Source organism: Opisthorchis viverrini, assembly GCF_000715545.1.
Source record: "Opisthorchis viverrini unplaced genomic scaffold opera_v5_54, whole genome shotgun sequence".
Lineage (NCBI taxonomy): Eukaryota > Metazoa > Platyhelminthes > Trematoda > Opisthorchiida > Opisthorchiidae > Opisthorchis > Opisthorchis viverrini.
Window position 1 is genome coordinate 824,886 of NW_008751711.1, and position 21,670 is coordinate 846,555.

General features: G+C 41.7%; 1 protein-coding gene across 1 annotated transcript in view; it reads left to right on the plus strand.

Annotated features, from left to right (window-relative positions):
- T265_03723 (hypothetical protein) overlaps positions 1–13,335 on the plus strand; it is a gene marked incomplete at both ends in the record, with an annotated part of 40,248 nt that extends 26,913 nt beyond the window's left edge. The window contains one exon of the mRNA XM_009168270.1: positions 13,146–13,335. Coding sequence (XP_009166534.1) covers positions 13,146–13,335 — 190 coding nt within the window. The remainder of the gene's footprint in view (positions 1–13,145) is intronic.
- Between the last annotated feature and the right edge of the window lie 8,335 nt (positions 13,336–21,670).

Sequence of the window (21,670 nt, forward strand, 5' to 3'; positions counted from 1 at the left end):
TTAATCCATACCTATTTACATATAATGGGGGGAATATTTCCGAAATGGCTGTTAGTATAAAATAATCAGCCAGGCATCTACAGTCTGTCATTACTTTCTTCCAGCAATTCGTCTCCGAAAGCGTTACCTTCTATCGCCAAACAAATTGACTGCTCAACTTGTTGATTGTAGGAATTTCATTTTTTAATAATACCAGATGGCAACTTTGTTACTTTTGAATCCGGCGACAATCAGCTTTTCCTATCATCATCATCACATATCCGATTTTTGTGGTAGCGCATTCAAGGCTGTGATAATTAAAATTGAAGGAGGCATCAGGGGTTTTTTTCAAACAAGGTAGACCATATATACCTATATATATATATATATATCCATAAGCGCCAAGTACTTTTTTGTCTTCCAATCACGGAAGGGCAGATGATCAAAGAATAAAGATATTTATAATCGTATTTTGTGCCTAAAAAATTCAAGCACGTGGTACAAAATCAACAACCATCATATATTTGTGGGCAATTTCACACGAGGGCACTTGCGGTTAGTCAAAGTGACCATGTGGTATAGATGGTGCGCGAATGGCATTGCAGACGTGTAACAATGTCATGAGACTCAGCATGAAGTCAAGAAAACCGCATCCAATGCGCATCGAAGAATCAACTAATGCCCACGTGTAGTGGAGCTTTATTATCAAGAGTGCACACGCATCATCGCAGTTATTCGCAAAATCATACAACTGTAAACAAATCCTTGTTTACCGAGTGCAGGCAGATTTTTACGCCTAAAAGCAGTTCCGAATTACCAAGACTGTGATAAATAAACTCATAAGAAGCACCGCAAATCCTGACATTACAAAATTATGAAAGGATTTTGTACGATCATCCTAACGCTCACCTATAACAGGAATACAGCTTTCTAAAGCGCAAGGATAATGGCCTCGTTAATTTTACATAGACAAATCGACAATGAGTGTTTTCAAACACTTTTGTTTGAATGATTTAGTGTAAAAATATTTTCGGAACATGAAACATCGATTTATCGCCGATGAATGTCATTTAATTTGCCTGACTTTTTTTTGTCTGAACGTAAACAGCAGTATGTGCGGAACTTTACCCCAGAGACAGTCGTACGTTTTTAATTCATCTAGTATCTAAAGTACTCATTAAACAAACTAGTGGCCAGTTATGACAGGCGTCATATTGACAATGACGGGTTACATGATTATCACTCAAAACAAGTGGCCAAAATTCCATGGCCTACCAAGTCATTCTTTATCTCGTTTTGGTCGACCTTCGGTAAAACGTACGTGCAGGTTCACAAATAGATTCGAAAACGCAAAGTGTTACAAATTTGACGCAGAATATGCTTAATAACTGACCACAGTGCTCATATAACATTCTTTTCTCCCAACGCAACAAAATTCGATAAGATTCGGTGAAAACAAACTTTACTTTTTCGTAGAGATCACTGTACCATTTTACAGGGAGTGCCGCCGCTGAATTTATATCGTGTTAACCATTATTCTTTCATTAAATCGATCACCTAACTAACGCTAAACCAATTTAGTGTTGCAACTCGTAATATTAAAATGAATGAACCCGGCTGCATTATGAATACCTGATCGGGTGCAAACTTGTCCAAGAATGCTCCCCGAATAACGGATTATCATCCTCTATAATCTACACAACTGTAGAGGTGACTAAACCATGGGTAGCGTCAAAATTGTATAAGGTTATCAAGATGGCTGCCCTCTTGTGTAACTTGTGCTCACAAATAACACCCAACCGTACAACGTCGACTTTTGGTTTGTAGGTGACGAAGAAGCTGCACTGGATAAGTGTACCGGTAAGCTCCATTTTATGGTCTGTTGAGTAGTCAAACAGTTATTGAGGAAATGTTTTCTGATTGCTGAAGCATAAGTAACAGTAAGAATTAGGGGATTGGACCAGACTGTTGCTTCACCACTCGATAATTTACAAATTGGAGCCTTGTTAACACCCTTTTGATTGTTTTAGTAAAACTTCAACATTTCCGTTTACAAATCGGTTTTTGTATTTTCCAATGCCATTTATCTTAGAAAACTGTAACGAGGAGGAAAATAGTCGCTGTTTGTGTAAGTTAAATCGCCCTGAAGTATCACGTTGGTAGGACTAATAAACCAAAATTTCAGCGACCGTGTAAACCTCGCCAACTTCCTCCAGATTTCTCGTAACGATACCTCTTGTAATGTCACCACTATATATACTTTTGTTACACGTCAAATTTTGTTTACGTTTCGTAACATCTACTAGGGTGTAATAACGAATCTTCAGAAGAATCATCCACGAGATTTAGATCGTTTTGCACCTGTGATGTGCTAAATAGTTTGTTATCATGACTGTCCAGGGGAGAGGGCTTCCCACATACGGCGTCACAGCGGTTGATCTGTCTAAAATAGAGGGTTCGAACGAATGTGCTTGTCTCATCTTTGCGCATTGTTTATCCACATCTAGAAATAAGGTTACGTACTTCTCCAACGATATGCGTGTATAGAACTACACGTTTGGTTAGCCCGATCAGAACCTTCCGAGAAGAACCCGTTCGCTTGAAAAGTTCATTCATTGCGTTGTAAAATGCTGCTTCCAAGCCAAGTGTACATTAAGGTTCCGACATCAAAGTGAACAGTCTGCGCAATTCATTTCGCTTTCGGCCAGGGATGATGGCGACACTGACGGAATAGGTAAGCGCGCATTGTAGACAATTTTGCTTTTGTCTTGCACGCACAAGGTTTCCGTATTTTAATCTCGCACACTGAGCAGTTCAGCAAAGGCAAAGTTCCCTTAAAATATAGAAAGAAATAACAAATGAATATACGGCAGTTATGCAAACAACGTGTATACTTAACGGGGCCACCCTGGATTGTTTTCATATACAACTGTGATCAATGATTAGCATGCGTGGATACCCGAGATACTCGTCACCCATAATGCAGCAGGGGTATCTTGAAGAAACTGCAGGCTAATAACTTGGTTGATGCTTGGTGACAAGAATAATCCGTTTTGCATGGCAGAATCAGAGGTTTCCGCATGTAGAGCAAGTAACCTTAATCCACCGTGCTGCAAGATAATGTATGAAGTTCATGCTAATTGGACTTTTCAAACGACCTGACTCAATCGCATTTCATTTGAAAGGAATGTAAATGCTTCTTCTGACTGAAGCATTTCGCGGATAGAAAGGAACACTGCAGAATGGAAAGTAAGAATCACCGCACAGCATCTCCTTTTAGCAGCTCAATGTTTAGTGAAGCGTGTGCTTTTATCCTACAGGATGAACCAGTTCACAACTTTGTGCTGCCTCAACTTATTTTCATAAATTTATTTTGTTTGATACCACTCAAAATATGGCATGAAGATTGCACTTAAATACATCCGTTGTATCCTGCCAACCGTCAAAAACGCACGAATTTCTTCCTTCATTACCCCTTTTAAGAGCATCACTTATGGTGACACAATAATCGCGTTCCATAATTCATTTGTCTGATATAGTATCGTGCGATAATCGAACAAACCAATGATTTCCAAAGCCTAAACATGAAGTGTATTTTTCTTATCAAATCGTTTGCATTCAATTTTCAATGATTATCTGGAGTTTTATTTTGGTTTTCGGATCCTATGCATTCTATACGATATAGCATCTAGCTGAACAGCTCTTCAAATTTTCCGTCTTAGGTATTTCATTTCCTTGCTGCAAAATATGACCGATTAGCTTACGAATATTATACTGAATTAAGAAATAAGATGTTGTCCATATAAGTACAGTTATTTAAAAAAAACCGCCCTGGTTTATGTGGAAGCACATTTGAACGAAAAAGTTTCCTTTTATGATAATTGCGCGGTATGCCCGTATGATATTTCCTGCTGCAGTTTTCTGCTGAGAACAACTAGCGAACGTAGTGCTTTTCAGATTTAGTATGTATTGATCAAAGCATAATGAGAAACGTTCGAACAAACGCAATGTGAGCTCTTATTGTGCTCATTAGTTCTTTGCTGGAAGGAACACGCCGACCGCTGCAAAGGTAAGCTCAAATAGAAGAGGTTGGGAAAATTAACGTTCGCGATTCGATAAAGTATCAAAAAAAGGTTATTGAGTTGGGAACATGAGTGACCTGAATCGCAAAAAGGCCAATTAAACACGAAACGGAAAACTAAACGTTAATACTGTGTTCACATACTGTTGTGCTTAATAATTCTTTTGATAAATGTTTTCGGTTTCCCAGGCCAATGCGACCCGGAGGTTGACGGCTGTTTTAGTACGTTTGACAGGTTGCGATTTGTAACTTTACTAACAGCAATTTTGCATGCGGATATTCTGCATGTTAGTTGATCATTTTATTAACTAAATGCAGGTCAATTGTTGTTTGTCAATCAAACATGCATAAAAAAGCGATCCGCTAACTGGTCATATTATTGAGGGCACTCCACCGGAAGTAAGGCAAAACCCGTTTCACCAGTTATGACGATCAACGTGATATACAATATTACTGACGGTTTTTCAAGAGTGCGATAACGGGAGATGTTTTATTAACCATCGTCAGTATTGCTGACCTACACTTAGAGCATCACAATCGCGAAACTTTATTTGCAGCCATGATTGAGGCGGATATTAGCTCCATGGCATCTCATGATGCAAGTTAACGCGCGTAGGCTGCAGTAAACGCGCTATTTACGATTTTACAGTAAACTAATCCAGCAATACACTTCTTAATCAAAACGTCGATTGGTATAGGGTTGTCTAGCAAAAGGCTTGGAATGCATTTGCAGATCCACCTTTGCACTACGTAGTACTCAGTTGTGAGTATGGGTTTCACCGAAATTACCTGAACCAGAAACTATAAAAGATTTCCGTGCGAACCACGGTCATATGTTCCTGGCGATTCACAGCCCTTTGCCTTTATGTTGAGATGACACCAACAAGCCTTGTGGTTTTTCACCGCATGTTGCTCCTTTCATTGTATTTCAACAATAAACAAATACAAGGCTTTTAAATTAATTTGAAAAAAGAATAACGAAAGTTTAAATTGCATCACAATTGCCGCAAACAAACGCAGTTTGTTTACCTATAGAGAAAGTCGACATCCCGTGCTACATAAATTTCCGCTTGTCTTATATTTGATGGCGCCATAATTCCATTAAATCCTTGTAGTATTGTGCGAGGTATACTCCAGGCCAGAAGGCAAGTTGTGGATCACTAGAAGATTAACTGATCTATCTTGCATTAAATGCTTTGATTTGTTAGATGCTCAATTCATTGTTATCCCAGTTTTGCTTTCCTTGAAACATTGCTATCTTGCTGGTAGACGTTTTCAGTTTTGTTCACTTCCTGAGAGAGATATTAGGGTACATGTAGGGGTTCTGTTACCTATTCGTTTGGTTTCATAATTTGTGATCAATGGAACAGTTACTCATAAAATCAAGTGAAGGCCAACGATTCATGTTTAGAAAATCTGAGGGCTCAATTTTTTTTCTCTGTTCAAAGTTAACGAGAGGGTTGACTTTAGCTAATTGCGCCTTAGCAATTACTAACAATAATATCCCATAATATGCTGTATTTACGTTTTTTCCAAAACGAAAATAAAACGAAAATTTGGTGTCTTATATCCAACCGAAGTAGTTAATACTTCATGTTTTGTTCGCCTCAACGTTTTCAAACACAAGAGAGCGATGATTGATACCGACCTGTGTTCGCAAAACGCCATCGACAACAAGGACAAATATCATAGTGATTTCTCAGTCATCCAAAAAACGTGAAACTTTGTCGCCTCATTCATTGAACTGTAACCGCTTGACGCTGGTGTTGGTGATAAAATATGTAGAGAAGTCAAACTCCAATTTCAACCTTTAGGCACTTAGATTTCCTTTGAACAGGGCCCTCTAGACAACAGAAGGCACACGACTCACATGCTACACACACATTCACATACGGTAAGGATTTGCATTCCGCTTACCTATTTCCATGAATGAATTAACATTTCTTTCCGAAAATTACAACACTACAGAAGATCTCCGTGTTTACACGACCTGCATGGGTGAGACAGGCGAATTTTTGCAACATTTATTCGTTTTATATTTTGCCCTGAATAATCTAACTTGTCAGTATCTAGAAAGTATACGTGAGACAAAAGATACAATGAATCGTAGTTACTTCCATAGTTAACATTCGATGGACCAAATATGGAAATCGGTGGTGCCAGAGAGTTGTCTTCTTTTTCGACATGAGCAGTATCAATAAAGCACAGCTTTCACGCGACTAAACCATGACCTCTGATTGAATACTATTTATTTGTTTATATCATGGATTCCAAAACCAAGTGTGTTCAATACAATTAGAACTAAGGCGCAGTATTTCATTGGTGGCCCAAGGCAGACAATTTCACTCCAGGTTACACTCGGATCTAAAGCACCAGTATTATACAGTTTCCATTTTCGTGCTTCCATCAAGTGTCCGTTGCGCCGGCGAAAAAAGTGCCAAACAATAACAAACAATCATGGTGTCGCCCGGAAAATTGTACTATAGATGAGGTAGTAAAAAATGGGTCGTCATTGTCAACCTAAATTTTGCTTGTTGTTGCAAGGCTCTCGGCCACAGAGCCGGGCACCTCGGCGAAAATTTACATTTCATTGCAACAAGTAATGCGTGAGTCCAAGGCGCACGCATTAACGTTGAGATAAACTGTTCACAAAAAGTTGATTCGTCTGGTTTCCTTCCTGCTGGTAAATAATAGGCGCATTATGCGCCAGACGGGGTGTACACTCAATTTTTTCATGGTGTAAAAAATTTACATGGAAAGCCGAAAATTTCACGTTCTCCGTTTGCCGTTGCTATTAATGAGCGGATCAGAGAGAATACTCAACCGGGATTTGGTTGTGACTGAACTTTGAGCGAATATTTGGATTATGAGAAATTTTTCGGACAATTTCAAGCTGTGAGGCATTTTTGCGAAAAATACGATAACTCATTTTATTACTTTGGAGGTACGACGTGTGGATTACAAATCACTGCACAATCTCTGGTATGATAGGATTGCGTGCATAGTTTACCGTCGGTTGCAGCCAAATTACTGTCGGTATTTTGTACTTAGGTGGTAAGACGTCTTATTAAACGTGATGTTCCATTTATCCGAAATAACACTCGCGTTCGGACAAAGAGTATTTCGGCGAAGAAAACATACCCATTTAGTTTACTAACGCGGGTGCTCATAAAATTGACGGTACCTGGTTCATTAATAGCGTAGCTCAATATCAGGTTCAATATATTTTGAAAATATTTTGAGAAATTCGAAACGTGCAACTATGGAAAAGTTCTTTCTTTGCGCCTCTTCCCCGAATATGTTCCTAAAATATGCTGTCTGCGATGAACGCTTTCCAGAGGGTTAGTTTCCTATACCTGCGATTTATGTGAATTTTTTCGCAATACACATGCATTTTTAATTTCATACCCTGAAATTTACTACAAATTCGAAATCCTCTTGATCATCTAAAGAACTACTTTGCAAACCTTTTTGAAGCATTTTAATGAGATTAGCTGTTTTGGATCCGTTGGTGCTTTAACGTTACTTAATTGGAACTCTATTGTCATAAACAAGTGAAGTTAGGATGTGAAACCAAGTTAAAAGTAGCCAGATTTCAAAACGATTTATATTCCGTCATAAGGGACGTAATTTTTTATGGTCTGCAGTTTGTTCCCAGAATGCATCATTTTTATGTTTCAGGTTCGGACACGTCGGGATTAGAAGCGTGTCTTGGTAGGATGTGCTCAATTTTCGTAAATTATAATTCATCTGTTAATTATGTAAAAATATACAATATTTGGAAAAAAGTCAGAAGCTGCTTGCTCAAAATTTTGAGTTGTGAATTTGTAAACTGCATCGCAGCTTGTCTGTATGCAGATTCGGATACATCACTCCTAGAAAAATTGAAAATGTATAGTTTTTGCTATCAATAAGTCTGACTGTTCTTGAAATACTCAATGAAAGTTGAATAATTGCACTTTGCGCATCAGATAACTGCAACAAAGAACAAACCAACCGCTACAAATGTGAGCCACGTGTATATCTTTTTCAAAGCATAAAACCGTGAATCCCGTCTTCAAGACAGCCATCAGTAGCCGGTATTTAGTAGGTTCATTTATTGTCCAGCAAGATTTCATTTTTGACGATAACCGCAGGGGTATTTTTTCCCAATCGTAGGGTTATTCAGAAGTGGTTACAATCTGGTTTAACTGCGGAATATTTAACATGTTTAAAGGCACTTAATAAGATGCAGAATTTCAAATTAAATAATCTCTGCATATAATGTGGAAATTTGAGTTTCACAATAACTCACAAATAATCGGAATTAATTTTGTACGCTTTAAAGCCTTCTATCATGACGATGAAGCTGGACAAAGTATGTCGCTGGAACACATGTGGCAATTTATTAAACTTAATTGCAGTTCCTTACAATTTTTGTCAACGAGTTGTTAGTACAATGTTTATAAAGTCGGGTGGCGTTATCATTCTCCGCTTTATTTCTGTAACCGAGCGATTTATTCCAGAAATTAACCTTCTGAAGTTGTTATCATTTTGCTTCCCAAAATTTGAGTTACCTGATGTAGCTATCAATTGCGGAGAACAAACTGATAACCGTCTTCCATTTATGGCTTTTCCGTGACGATATGCTGAAACTTGTAGCGCTATGGTGTGACTTCCAAAAGGAAGCACAAATTCAGGATGCAGCAGAAAGCTAAGCACCTGAAAGAGCTTTGATGAAGTTGTGGCAAGTCAGTGTAAAGATGTAGATAACTCGGAAACTCAAGAAGCAAAATACTTGCTACTGCAAAACACGGTTTCCCTGAAAATGCGTAAATTTCCAAAACATGTTGGGAAGACGCAAAGAATTTGTCTTATTCAACTTCGAGTTCGTACAACTCTAGTGAGTACGCAAGTGCAAGTCAGTCCTCTGTTGCCAAAGCACTTCGCCTCCATCATGTGCAATATAACTCAAAAAAGTTTCGATTATAGTTTATAAATAAATAGCGATCGCAGATACAAAAATCCATTTTGTTATTATCGGCGAAACAACGCAGCTTGCGTTTCCGGGTAAAAATCTCCGTTTACACATTTAAAGTTACTTTTGATGGTTAAAGAACCATTGAATTTGCGCTCGTGTCTACGCGATTCACTGAAATTTCGGTATTAGTTACGAGCAAAAACTACAGGCAAAACTAAGATTTTGTTTCCTTCTCTTCTGCCTCCTTATTCCATATCTGCATATAACGCCATTTATCGAGGCGTGGTCAACAGAAGTTTTTGCCCATCTTGAATCTTCCGGCGTGAGAAATTCTCAGAACTAAAATTCAAAAATAATTATGTTCATCCTATGGTCCCCATGGTTCTTTGGAACTAAAGTTGAATGCCAGGATTCTGGTCTCGCGCGATGTACTGGTGAGTCCTGTCATTTAGTGTCAAGCATAGCGGATACTATTTGGGAGTCACCGACAGAGATCAACAATAAATATAGTGCCCATGAATTTCAACTCTATTGAAAATATCATGTCCACGCCGTAAACGATTAGCACAATTTATATTTTTTTCACAAAACGCACGTCAATTATTTCCCTTGCGGGTCGCTGCCTGGGTCACCCGGATTGCTTGAGTAAGTTTGATAATGCGGTATTTGAGGAAAAACAGCTTGCAACAAGGATTGCACTGTGCGACGAGAACTGATTACTGGTGTAGAATTGTTTATTTCTCCCTCTTTGGAAGCGCGAGTTGATGTAATGTATGGCGGTATAAGTAGATATATTGGAACTAGCGCAAGTAATGATTTGAACGGATGTACCTGTGCTCACCGATATGGATGTAGGAAAAATCAAAAGCGGACACCCAAGTGATACTGAGGGAGTTGAATAAGGAAGGGCTCAATTGAACACATATTTTTGTTTGGTAAGCAATCCGACATATATGATGTTCAATGACCAACAATAAAAAGAAAATGCTAGCTTTTATTTTTCGAATTAAAAAAATCACAATCAGGTACTTGAGAAACCTTATACCCTCAAATCGGTAAGTTGCATTAACGTATTTCACCTATATGCTCGCACCAACGTCGTTTAGATAAAATTAAACCATCGGACGTTTTTGATCATTACGACTTGCCAACATTTTCCGCTCCTGCTGTAATATTTTTGTGGGTTCAACCTATTGTCCCTTGTGGCACATTCTTACAAAATGTTGGTTTAAAATAATGTTGAATACACTATCTGACACTTCGCATCCACAACAAAATGTTCATCATTGCCCTCATTTTCCCCGCAGAATGAAATGCGCTTACTTTGATGTAAAGTTTGAATACAACGCTAGAAAATAAATGGGATTTTTCAGGACGAAATATGCCAGTCGTTGCCATCGAGAGCTGTTAGCCGATAGTGTGTAAAAGAACAAATCATTCTTTGAAAATAATTGCCGAAAAATGCAATTAAGTCGGCCGTATATTGGCATTTACACAAAAGTTATGACAAACGACATTTTCCCCATAAAAAACATATATCTTTGTCGAGAAACTTCATGAAGATTAATTTTAAAAGAACCTAGGCGAGCTCTCTGCCAGGATACATGATTGCAGGAGAGTATTGTAGACGAGATGCAAAGTCTATCTTCTTTCATCTGAGACTAAATTCTCCATTCCTTCAAACCACGGAGATGACGTATATTCAGGAACTGGTCATAGAAGATCCAGCACAGTCTTCGGGACCATAAGATCGGTCTGTCGTATGTCGTAATTCCGTGCAAGATTTAGGCAAGCATGGCTTACTGTTGGCCTGACAAGGGAAGATAAATCTGTTACGGCTAGAGAAGCGTACGGAATATTTATCCTCGCTGTTCGTCTCTAATCCACTATTTAATGCATCATGTGGTTTGATAAAATTGTCTCAGCACCGAATACGCAGCAAAAGGGCCAATTTGTCATGACCAATTAGTCTCTATTCAGTCCAATAAATTCTGTGGGTCAAATTGCCAGTTGTCTATCAAAAGAACGGGCAATATGACAAGATTACTAATGTCATTTGATGGTTGTCGCCTCTGAGTTATATCGAGTCCGAGCGTATATTTACATAAGTATGCCCCTTCCCTGTCTCCTAGAAAGTGATTATCATAGAGCAATACTCTAAACAAACGTGGGCCTAAGGCAGAACAAATAAAGTAACGCTCATTACTGAACCTTGGGAGAGTCGGCACAAACTCACATGTATAGTGCGTCGCTCTGCATTGTGTGGGGCACCAGAATGTGTTTATTTACTTCGGTTGTGTACTACATTCACTCAGTTCCCCATTCAACCAAGTTGTCCGGATAAAAACTCAGGCAAGGGAATGAAGTTTGTCCAGTAAAGTAGTGCAAAAAATGTAAAGCAATGCAAGGCGAGAGAAAGGAAATAATCTAATTGCAAATCTTCAAAGTTTTTTATAAATATATAATTGCTTTAGAAAACCATTTATAATCGATTGTGCAACCTCAAATTTTGACAGCTTATTGAAGACCCTGCAACCAAATAGTTGAGGCCACTCATGTCAAACCGTTCTGCTCCGTCATGTCTCTATCAAATCTTGAATGGATTCTTGATAGATACTGAACTTGAAGAAGCACTTTCAAAACAAATGCATATAATAAAAATCCCCACATGCAATTTTGGAGGTGCACGTGGGGAACACCCTCACATTTTCAAATGCCGAAAAAATAACAGCAAAACTCAATTTTGAAAGATGCATTATACAATATATTTGACCAATCAATGAACTTGTCCGTAACAATGGGCCGTTGAAGGTTCGTCAAGTTGCAACCATGAAACTCTTCTTAACCGCTAGACCGACTTTTGCGAGAGAAAACTAGCTGGAAGGACACCTTTCCCTTTGCCGTTGACTAAGCACGCAAATCGGAACACACCATTTAGTCTTTGGCAATAACCCCTCTGGATTACAGTGACAGTAATCAACCGACACAACCGATTGGGTTGTGTGCTGTCACGTGCAAAAAGCATTTCAGCGGACGGAACCAGAGTTTTTGCCTCCTGAGAATACTCACATCTCTCTCAGTACCAGAGAGATTTTCGTTATAATTAATACCGTAGTGTCTTAAGGATGATCGGCGTACGTTGCGTCACATATTTCAAGAATACATTTTTTTCCGCCGGAAGCGGCATTCGCTATTTTGAATACCACTTCATGAATTGTGACAGACTTCGACATTAATTATTAATTATTATTATTAATTATTAAAAAAAGCAGTCTGATGGTATTATGACCGAGCGTAATGCGTAATCCAAAAATGATCTGATTTCGAGGTACATATATTGGTCACCCAAACTCTCAAATCTGTCTTCGGAAACCTCATGGTCCTCCAGGGAAAGCAGCCTTACAGAAATAAACCTTAGCGCACGTCTATTTTTATCATACGTATCGCAATAATTTTTCTAGAGGTGCCGAGATACATATATTTAGCGATTAGTTTCTGGGTGGAAGGCACTTCACACCAATATTAAAGAAAGTCCTCGATTGTCGCACGCGCCGTTATACCCTTTCTGCAATATTTTCGCTAATTGAAACCTTTTCTTGACTACATAAGGATCCGGTGGCGCAATTTAATATTTTCGTTCACCCTCGTTTGGAAAACTATGCGATAATAACTATTTTTTCTGAATACCGTCATTCGTCCAGGATTGGCTTATGTAATTGAAATTTCCGTATCTATCACGTAACGCTCTCACATACCCAAAGAAAAATCTCGACCACCGGAGACCATTTTCTAATTATTCATATGCCCAAAAACGGTGTTTGTAATGGAAACCGGTGTGACTTTGTTGCTACTGATAAGAAAGGCATCCGAGTGGTATGTTGTTTTCTCTTAAATTCACTTTCCGTCACTTAAAAATATAAATCTGTGGCGGAATTTGCGGAGTCGTTTTGCAGCATTTCCTTGAGTTTGAGCAACGGTCAATGAATATCCCGGAAAATTCAAATGGGCGCACTCAGGATAAACTGGGTGCTCATTTTTTTAAACCAGTTGCATATGCAAATTTCGCTTCCCTGTTTATTAATCTGTAGCTGGTCACTTGGTATTTTCTAGTAGATAAATCTACAGCGAAGGCCTTCTCTCATTGATTTGGTGCCCTCACCGCGATTGGGATGATGATCACGTGTCCACAAACTTTCAAGGATTAGATTGTTCATACCTTCCTTTGGACTTTGAGGAGGATGTAGAGGCTGCCGAAGTGGATACGGTCCGGGGCTATTTCCTGGCGCTGAATGCCTTCTTCAGGGGCCAGATATAGGCGGCACCTGATGCGGCGGAAGAGGTCACACGGAGATAAACCCGGCCGCAACCAAGGAAGTACTGGAAGCGGAATTTGACACGCCGACTTACTGCCAGGAAGCCATGAGCGGTTTAAAATGACCAGGATTGCCCCTGGATTCGACCCGACAGTGTTCTATGGCTACCTACTGCAATCGCTTACTAACGAGTTGCCGGGACTGGACGGAATGTCGCACCACCAGTTACTGTCTGAGCAGTTCATCGAAGGAGTGCAGCTGGCGCTTGATGCTCAGTTGCTTTTGGCGAGAGCGACAGGCCAGTTGATTGTGTAGGAGCTGGTGTGTCTGGCCCGGTAACCGCCCGAGGCACACTTGCTACGTTGCAGTCGCTGGAGGAAAGGGACGGTTCACCAGTGAGTTAACTGTAGACCAGAGAAGACTAGCCCGCTAAAGAGTAAAAGCCATGAAGGCGGAATCACGAAGGCACGCTCACTCCAGCCGGTGCTACATGTCCGGCAAGCATCGCCACCGTGAGAATCATTGTCCTCGTGGTCGATCTACGGTGAGTAATAAAATTTTAGAAAACTCCTCTTCTTCTGGGCGGGTCGCGAGCAGCGCACTGAAACTACCATACGGGCCGATATCGAAATATCCGGGAAGAGGGAGTTAGATTTGATTGATGCAGTAGCCAGCGTATCGCTGAGGCGGACAATCAACAAAGCTGAACGCAGACCATTCGCACTAGCCGTGAAAGCGGTGGGTGTAAATCGCTTGAAGATTGACGGATTGTTAATGCACTCGTTACACCTAGACAAAAATTCCGTGCTCCAGGCGTTCCTGATCAGTCTCGACATAGAAAGTAAAACATTGGGGTTTTTGTGTCCCAAGGGCCCAAAGCAGGGAAAGCTGGTGACAGGATATGGCACAATCAAGCTTGAAGGCTATAAAAGCGCTGCCGCGAGTGAGCTGCGTGTCGGAAAACTTCCGTGCTGTAACGTGCCATTTGTACTGTCCGCGGTTGAGGAATATTCCGAACTGTTCTCGGGCAATGAGGATCAGTTTGGCTTCTACTCATGGATTGAACATGAAATTTCTTTGTCATCAGAACGCTTGCTAACTCGCGGCCAACGTCTGCAGTGGCTTTATCTACTGGAGCAGTCCATAGGCAGATTCAAGAGATGTTGAGGAATGGCATAATTGAAGAAGCAAATGATGCGTACTGTTCCGCAATTGTGCGTATTTTCGGTGCTTGAGTGAACTGAACCTGAATAGAATTGTAGATATGCGTTCGGTTATCAAGATTTTCGATTCCCTCCGGCATTTCTGATATTTCATCATGTTCGACTTGCTTTTTTGATACTGGCAACCATCTATCCAGGCAGAATACCTCGAAAAATGGCGTTTACGTTTGAAAACAGCTAATAATAATTTAGAAGAATGTCGTATACTTTGTATAGGGCATATTTCACATTCCGCTGCTTGATACGTCTTTCAATTAGAGAGGTTAAAGGATGTTGCCGTGTACGTAGACGATTTCGTTGCGTAGTGCACTGGGGAACCAGAGCATGCAGTTAACTTGAAGGCTGTATTAGAGTGGATTCGGGAGGCAAGCCTGCGGATAAATAAAGCAGTGACACAGCCTACGGGGCGTTAGGTGACGCTGCTTTGGCAGTGATTATGTCAAGGAGAAGTTAGTTTCCTGCCAGAAAACAATTTGCAAAGCTCGGGAATTTGGTGTTTTCAATTCAAAGCGGTTTATACGGCAGTTTATGGAACGAGCAGTAGACGGTTTGTTTGAAATTACAACACGACCGCTGCACCACTGTAAAACTTGCTAGGGCATATCCGATAATTTGAATTGACGGGAGAAGCACATGAGAATATTGAGCGTGTCAAAGTGCGGATGATGAATTAGCAATTGACCCTCAAACTTCTCAGGTTTGAACGCTAGTGGTCGCGGTATCATAGCGATACTACAGCAGAAGAGTCGAGTTATCGAATATGCTAGTCATGTCCTGGAAAAAGCTGAAAACAAGGACTCGGCCAATTAGGAAGAATGTTTAGGGATCGTCCGGGCCCTGGATAAGTGGAGGTCATATCCTATTGGAAAACGATTTCATGTTTAAACCGATCACAAACTCCTTGATTTGATCAGGACCACCAGAGATATTCGAGGAAAGCTCGCTCTCTGAGCACTCCGGTTGCAAGAGTGCGACGTCACAATTCAGCACGTATCAGTGAAGGAGAACCACGTGGCTGATTGGCTGTCAAGTCCACGGGCTGACGATGAAGCCGCTAGGATCACGACTGTGGCCAATGGCCTCATCGTCGAACTGGATCCTGGAAGGTTGGGGCATCTCCAACGGCAGGATCCTTCGTCACGGAATGTTGTCGGTAGGCAGCTAGACTACATCATTACCATATTCTCTCTTGGAACATAGTTGCACTCATGCAGTTTTATCTCCAAGTGACCAATATTAAATTAGCTGTCCAGTAAGTAATTTCGCATAAGGATAAACTATTTTCATCCACCTTGGCGTGCCAAATCACAGATTCTAGCACAGTAAGAACGTGAGGTCAAAACGAATTCCTCCTTCCTTCTGGTGCAGGTTCAGTTTCACTATAATAAAAACCTCGTGCCACAACTTCGATATTAGCCACTGGTAAAAACATACGACTCTATCACATATATCACTTCTAAACGCAACTGCGTTGTTAATTTAGAGCATTTTGTCTTCAGACAGCCAGACATCGTGCACCCGGCCAATAAATCGTCCAAACAAAACGACTTCCATCTTTCGTTTTCTTTGGATTGTTTCGATTTGCAGCAGGCACCAATCGAAAATCGACAAACATTTGAAAGGATACCTTACGCTATCTTTCCTTGTATAGTTGAGGATATATTAGTCATTATTGACGTTAACGCATTTTCGCTCTATGCCAAGCAACTCTCTTCTGTTAATCAGGATGTCTAGGAAAAGGAACAGGACTTGTTCGTTAAAAAAACGCCGGAAGATTCATCCACGCAAAACAGCAGTGGAAGGTGAATGCAAAAAATGATATCAATGAAACAGGATTCATTCAGCTGTCTTTCCTCAAAGGCGGCAAATATACCCACTCGTGATGTGGCTGAAACGATGATCTTCAAACTACTGACGTCTAGATGATTACCATATAATTATACATTGAGTTTGACCAGTGCGGCTTTCCCTGGTGAGGTTGCAGTGCTTCCAAATACCTACACATTTAACAGCAAAATATCAGACACATGCGCCCAAAGTTCAAATTCTAAATCAGGTTTTTTCCCAGAAAAAGAGCAGGCTGAATTTTACTGGTTGAAGGTTTTCGTAGGATATTCGAATAGATCATTCAGAAGGTTATCCTTAGTTTTCTGCAACTGTTTGTTAGGTCCATTGTCTTTATTACAATATTTCTGTCTTGATTAAATTAACCACATCGCCAAGGTCACGCAGATAGGCCATACTTCATCCCAACGAGGACCCAATTGACTTGGATTGGCTTCACAGAAACACTTGATGAATCTTCGCACACCTTATTTAGAAAAAAATTTCACAAACATTTCATAATTTTTGATCAAATGTTTCCCTTGCTGGCGCTTGCTATCAATGAATTTAACAGGCGCAGTATGTCACTTGCTGAGGGAATACAATAAAAGTTCATCTGGATTAAACTGCCCGAAATTTGTTACTTTTTACTGATGGACAGCATGCGTTTCAACTATTGCTGATCAGTATAAACAGCACGTGCTTCGTTAGATTTTGATCACTGGACCAAAACCACAGGAAGCTATTTTTGAACGAATTCGATTCAACCTTCAGTGGTGAGAGGGCGTCTACAAACGCTCTGAAGGATTTTTACCCAGAGTGTCTCAATGAATCAACACGTAATACACATTGTTAAAGTTCACCTTTTATACGTGGAACATCACCCGAATAGTTAAAGTCTCCAAAAATATATTCCATATAAAATAAAATTTAGTTGTGATAACATCTCATGGCTAACCCTTTTCTGGACGTTGACACGGCTGTGAATATTAAGGAAACATATCACTTTTCCCAATCGTCGTGATTGCCAATTGCCGCTTTGGAAGTGAACTAAATAATAATATCACGAGGACAATTACGAGTAGATTGCTACTGCGCGACATGCCGATATTCTGGTTAGATGGCATTGTAAAGCTTGATTCACCAAATAAAATAGAGCGACTCCAGATCGGCAATATTGCTCCTAAACAAGAACAGTCTACCAAGTACCTAGATGATGATACATTCACTTATCACCGGGACGTCTTTTCCAAAACTACGTTGGTGAGCACCAATTTATCGGCTACCTTTTTGATGCTCATCGGTAAACGAACAAAATAATTTTGATACGTTATGCGTGTGCGCAATATTAATACATATTTCAAGGTGCGATAAGCTCTTGCTGAGGTTCTTTTCTTTCCACACCAAAACATTTATCAACAACATGCAGCTTGTTCAAGAGAATTTTGTGTTTAAGAATAGAATCCGTTTGTTGGCGGCCAAGTTTTCCTGAAACATGAAAAGTTGCCCACAAACCGAGATGAATTTTCTCAGCTAAGATGCTAAACGTGAGTTCACATAGAATTTTTTGTTTGCAATTTCTGTCTCCTGAAATTTTATGAAAGAGCACAGTGACAAAATCCACAAAATAAAAGCGTTTTTCATTCATTTATAAAGTTTATTCATAGTATACCGATTCGTAGGTGACTTGCATTATGCCTGTTAAACGTTATAACACACTGGGAGTGTGGTTAACAGGACCTTGTGGTCGTAGCACATTGTAAACATCGACGAGTCTTGCATACGTAAGTGAACAGAAAAAAAGAATTTTATAGCTCAATAATCCTATTAGTATAAGGGCAAACTGATACATGTACTGCATGGTAGTTAAGCATATGGTGTCTGTCATTTTAGTTGATTCATATGTAAGTATTGGTGATGTACTCGTCACGAAGAGACTGGACCTTACCGTGGTGTGACGGTTTGCGCACCCCAGTGATCCGTTGAAGTTTACTGGAGAGTGCCTTGCGACACTCACAGAGTCTCTCACACCAGGTTGGTCAACGGTTAGAGGGCTGACGAACACAGTCCCTTGGCCCACCAGGTTGGGGGTTGGAACATGTGGTGACTTGTTCCGTAGAAATGGCAATGCATTTGCATTTCCCGCCAAATTCCGCTGACTTGTGGTTAGGCTTTTGAATCAAAGGCTATGGTTGAGGACCCTAATCGTCCTCCTGTCTAGGTGTGGGTGCCCTGGGAGTATCATAGCCTACGTACAACCATGAATTGCACATACACAAATAAACTCATGCCACATCGGCCTTCGCGTGGTGCCATCAGCCGGGTCGCCTTATTCGCTGCATACAGCAGGGCGGGTAAGCGAAAACAGGCTACTGCTGACGCCTTCCTTGTTTCTACTTTACATAATTTTTCTTCCAACTCTCCCCAGCCCAATAATAACTCTCTCGTTGTAGGCCCAGCACTTAGGACTGATGACTCCGTTCGTCACGCATCGGTTTTGCGTGCAGCATTTGCTCGTCACATGGTGCCGACATCCGCAGGAATCTCCAAATCAAGCATCGACACCCACTCTATCTGGCCGCGTTCAATGTTCGCACTCTGAAGCAAGCAGGACAACAGGCTGCTGCTGCGCGCACACTGCAGTCGCTTGGCATTGATGGGTGCTATGTCTCAGGAACACGAATTCAAGATGCAAGAACAGTGGTTGCGTTAACCGCTCCGTCACTCTCGAACTCGCTTCCGGTTACGCAACTCTGGTGATCCAGAGGCTGCTGCGGTGGGATGTGCAGGGGTTGGTATTGTGCTAAGTCACCGGGCGGAAGTATCCCCACTTGACTGGATACCTGTTGATAGTCGCCCCTGTGCGGTTTGTCTGGCAACGTCTGTAATGCAGTCTCACAAGCGGCAAGTTGATAGATGTCTGTTTATCGTGTCTGCCTATGCCCCAACTGACTGTAGCTCTGACACCGTCAAAGACGGGTTTTACGACGCCCTGAATGCTCTGCTGCGGCGAGCTAAAAGCTCAGACATTGTGGTGGTTGCCGGAGATATGAATGCGCAAGTGGGCAGGCTCAGTGCATCTGAGACTCAATTGGGAGGTCGACATGGACTGGACTCGGTACGTACGGACAATGGGGAACGATTGCTTCAGCTGTGTGCTGATCACGGGCTGTTTCTATGCAGCACGAACTTCCGAAATAGCCGGAGTCGTCTGGTCACTTGGTGTCCTCCAACGACAGGCCAGCCATAAACTGAAATCGACCACATTGCCATCAGTTACCGATGGCGCGGGTCCATAACCGACTGCCGGTCGTTTTGGAACACATTTGTGAACTCTCACCACGCGCTCGTCCGAAGTCGCCTCTCCCTACGTTCCCGGGGCCGCGTAAGGTGCGGACAGATCGCGTGGCAACTGGAAGGCTAGAAGATCCGGATGTCAGACGAACTTACAAGAATCATCTTCTAGAGTCTCTTCCAAGTGCTCCACCATCACATGTGAACTCACACTGGGACGAAATTGCCACCTCTTTGCATGACGCTGAGAATTTTGCCTGTTGCACGACCCATCCAGGCGCACTCAGTCACTGGATGCAGACCGGAGGGTGGCACTGCTTAAATCTCGAAGAAATATCCTAGCCGGTCCCGAAGACAAACCGATGCAAAGAGCCATCAGAAGTCAGGCGAACGTGAGTTTGAGATCTGATCGTGAGGTATGGTGGACACATAAAGCCAAAGAAATGGAAGAGGCCCAGAAAGCAGGTAATGCCCGTAGATTGCTTCAGTTGATCCGTGCAACCGGACCCCGGAAACTACCCGTGAGTGAAAGCACAAAGCATCACAATGGAGCGACCATATCGAATAAAGAGGAACGCCTTGACTAGTGGGCTAAATAATTTAAACAACAAATATCTTGGCCACAAGCTGGCACTCATTTGCAGCCCGCAGGTGAAGCAGAACCCTGGACGGTGAACGTTGAACCACCTACGGCCTCGGAGGTTTACGACTGCATATGTTCTCTCAAGCGCCACCGAGCTCCTGGTCCGGATGTATTTCCGCCAGCACCGTTTAAAGAGGGGATTGGAGTCCTCAGTCAGCGCTTGTCCGATCTTTCTGCTTGCATTTGGGAAAAGGAGTCTGTCCAAGAAAAATGGGGAGAATCGGTGATAGTGCACATTTTCAAAAAAGTGGCGCGTGGTGAGTGTGGTAACCACAGGGGGATCAGGTTGACCCCAGTTGTAACGAGACTGTTGCCGTCAATTCTGCTTCGTCGCCTTACGGTGGCTCGTGCGATACTGACTCGAGAGAAGCAAGCGGGATCCCGGCCTGGTAGGGGATGTTTTGACCAAATCTTCACACTGCGTCAGGTGCTAGAACAACGCCATACGTATAAGCGACCCACGATTCTAGTATTCCTGGATTTCCGAGGCGCATTCGACTCGGTTGATCGGTCTGTTCTTCTTGAGACGCTTGCCCACCAAGGAATGTCCTGGGCGTTTGCTACCATAATACGCTCTTTGTATTCTCAGACTTCCGGTCGTGTGAGAGTATTCGGAGAGCTCTCCAAAATCTTCCGTACACAAAGCGTGTACGTCAGTGATGCCACTCGCTCCATTCCTTTTTAACTTTGTGATCGATGAAATAAACAACGAACGCTGGAAGGCCTCCAAAACCCTGGTGTTCAAATAGCCTATGAAGAAAACCTTGCCTATCTGGAATATGCAGACGACATCGTTCTGTTGTTTGAAGAGGCGGAGAAGGCGTAAGTATTCATGGATGAACTGACCAAAGTCATCCCGTCCTTTGAAATGCACACTGCATCCACAAAGCGTAAGGTCATGCTTGTGGACGTACAGTCACTGAACACGCCAAGTACGATCCAGGGACAGGCACTGTAACTTGTGGAGCGTTTTACGTATCTTGGAAGTTGTATTAGTTCTGATTGTATGACAGATGGGGTGAATGAAGGAATCTGCAAGGCTCGGGCCGCGTTTGCTAACTTCAGATACCTATGGCGTCAGAATGATTTATCCCTGAATCTGAAAGGACATGTGTATAAAGCCACAGTACGGGCTGTTTTGTTGTACGGATGTGAGATTCAGACTATTCGAGCAGCGGACCTGAGACGTCTTCAGGTGTTCAACAATCGTTGTTTCAGAACCATAGTTCGTGTGGATTGGTGTCGGCGAATCCGTAACGAGGCAGCTAGAAAGCGTGTTTTCGGTTGCGTAACGGGTACTTCCATTAAAGAATGTGTCCAGCGCCAGAAGCTGCGTTGGTTGGGACATGTGTT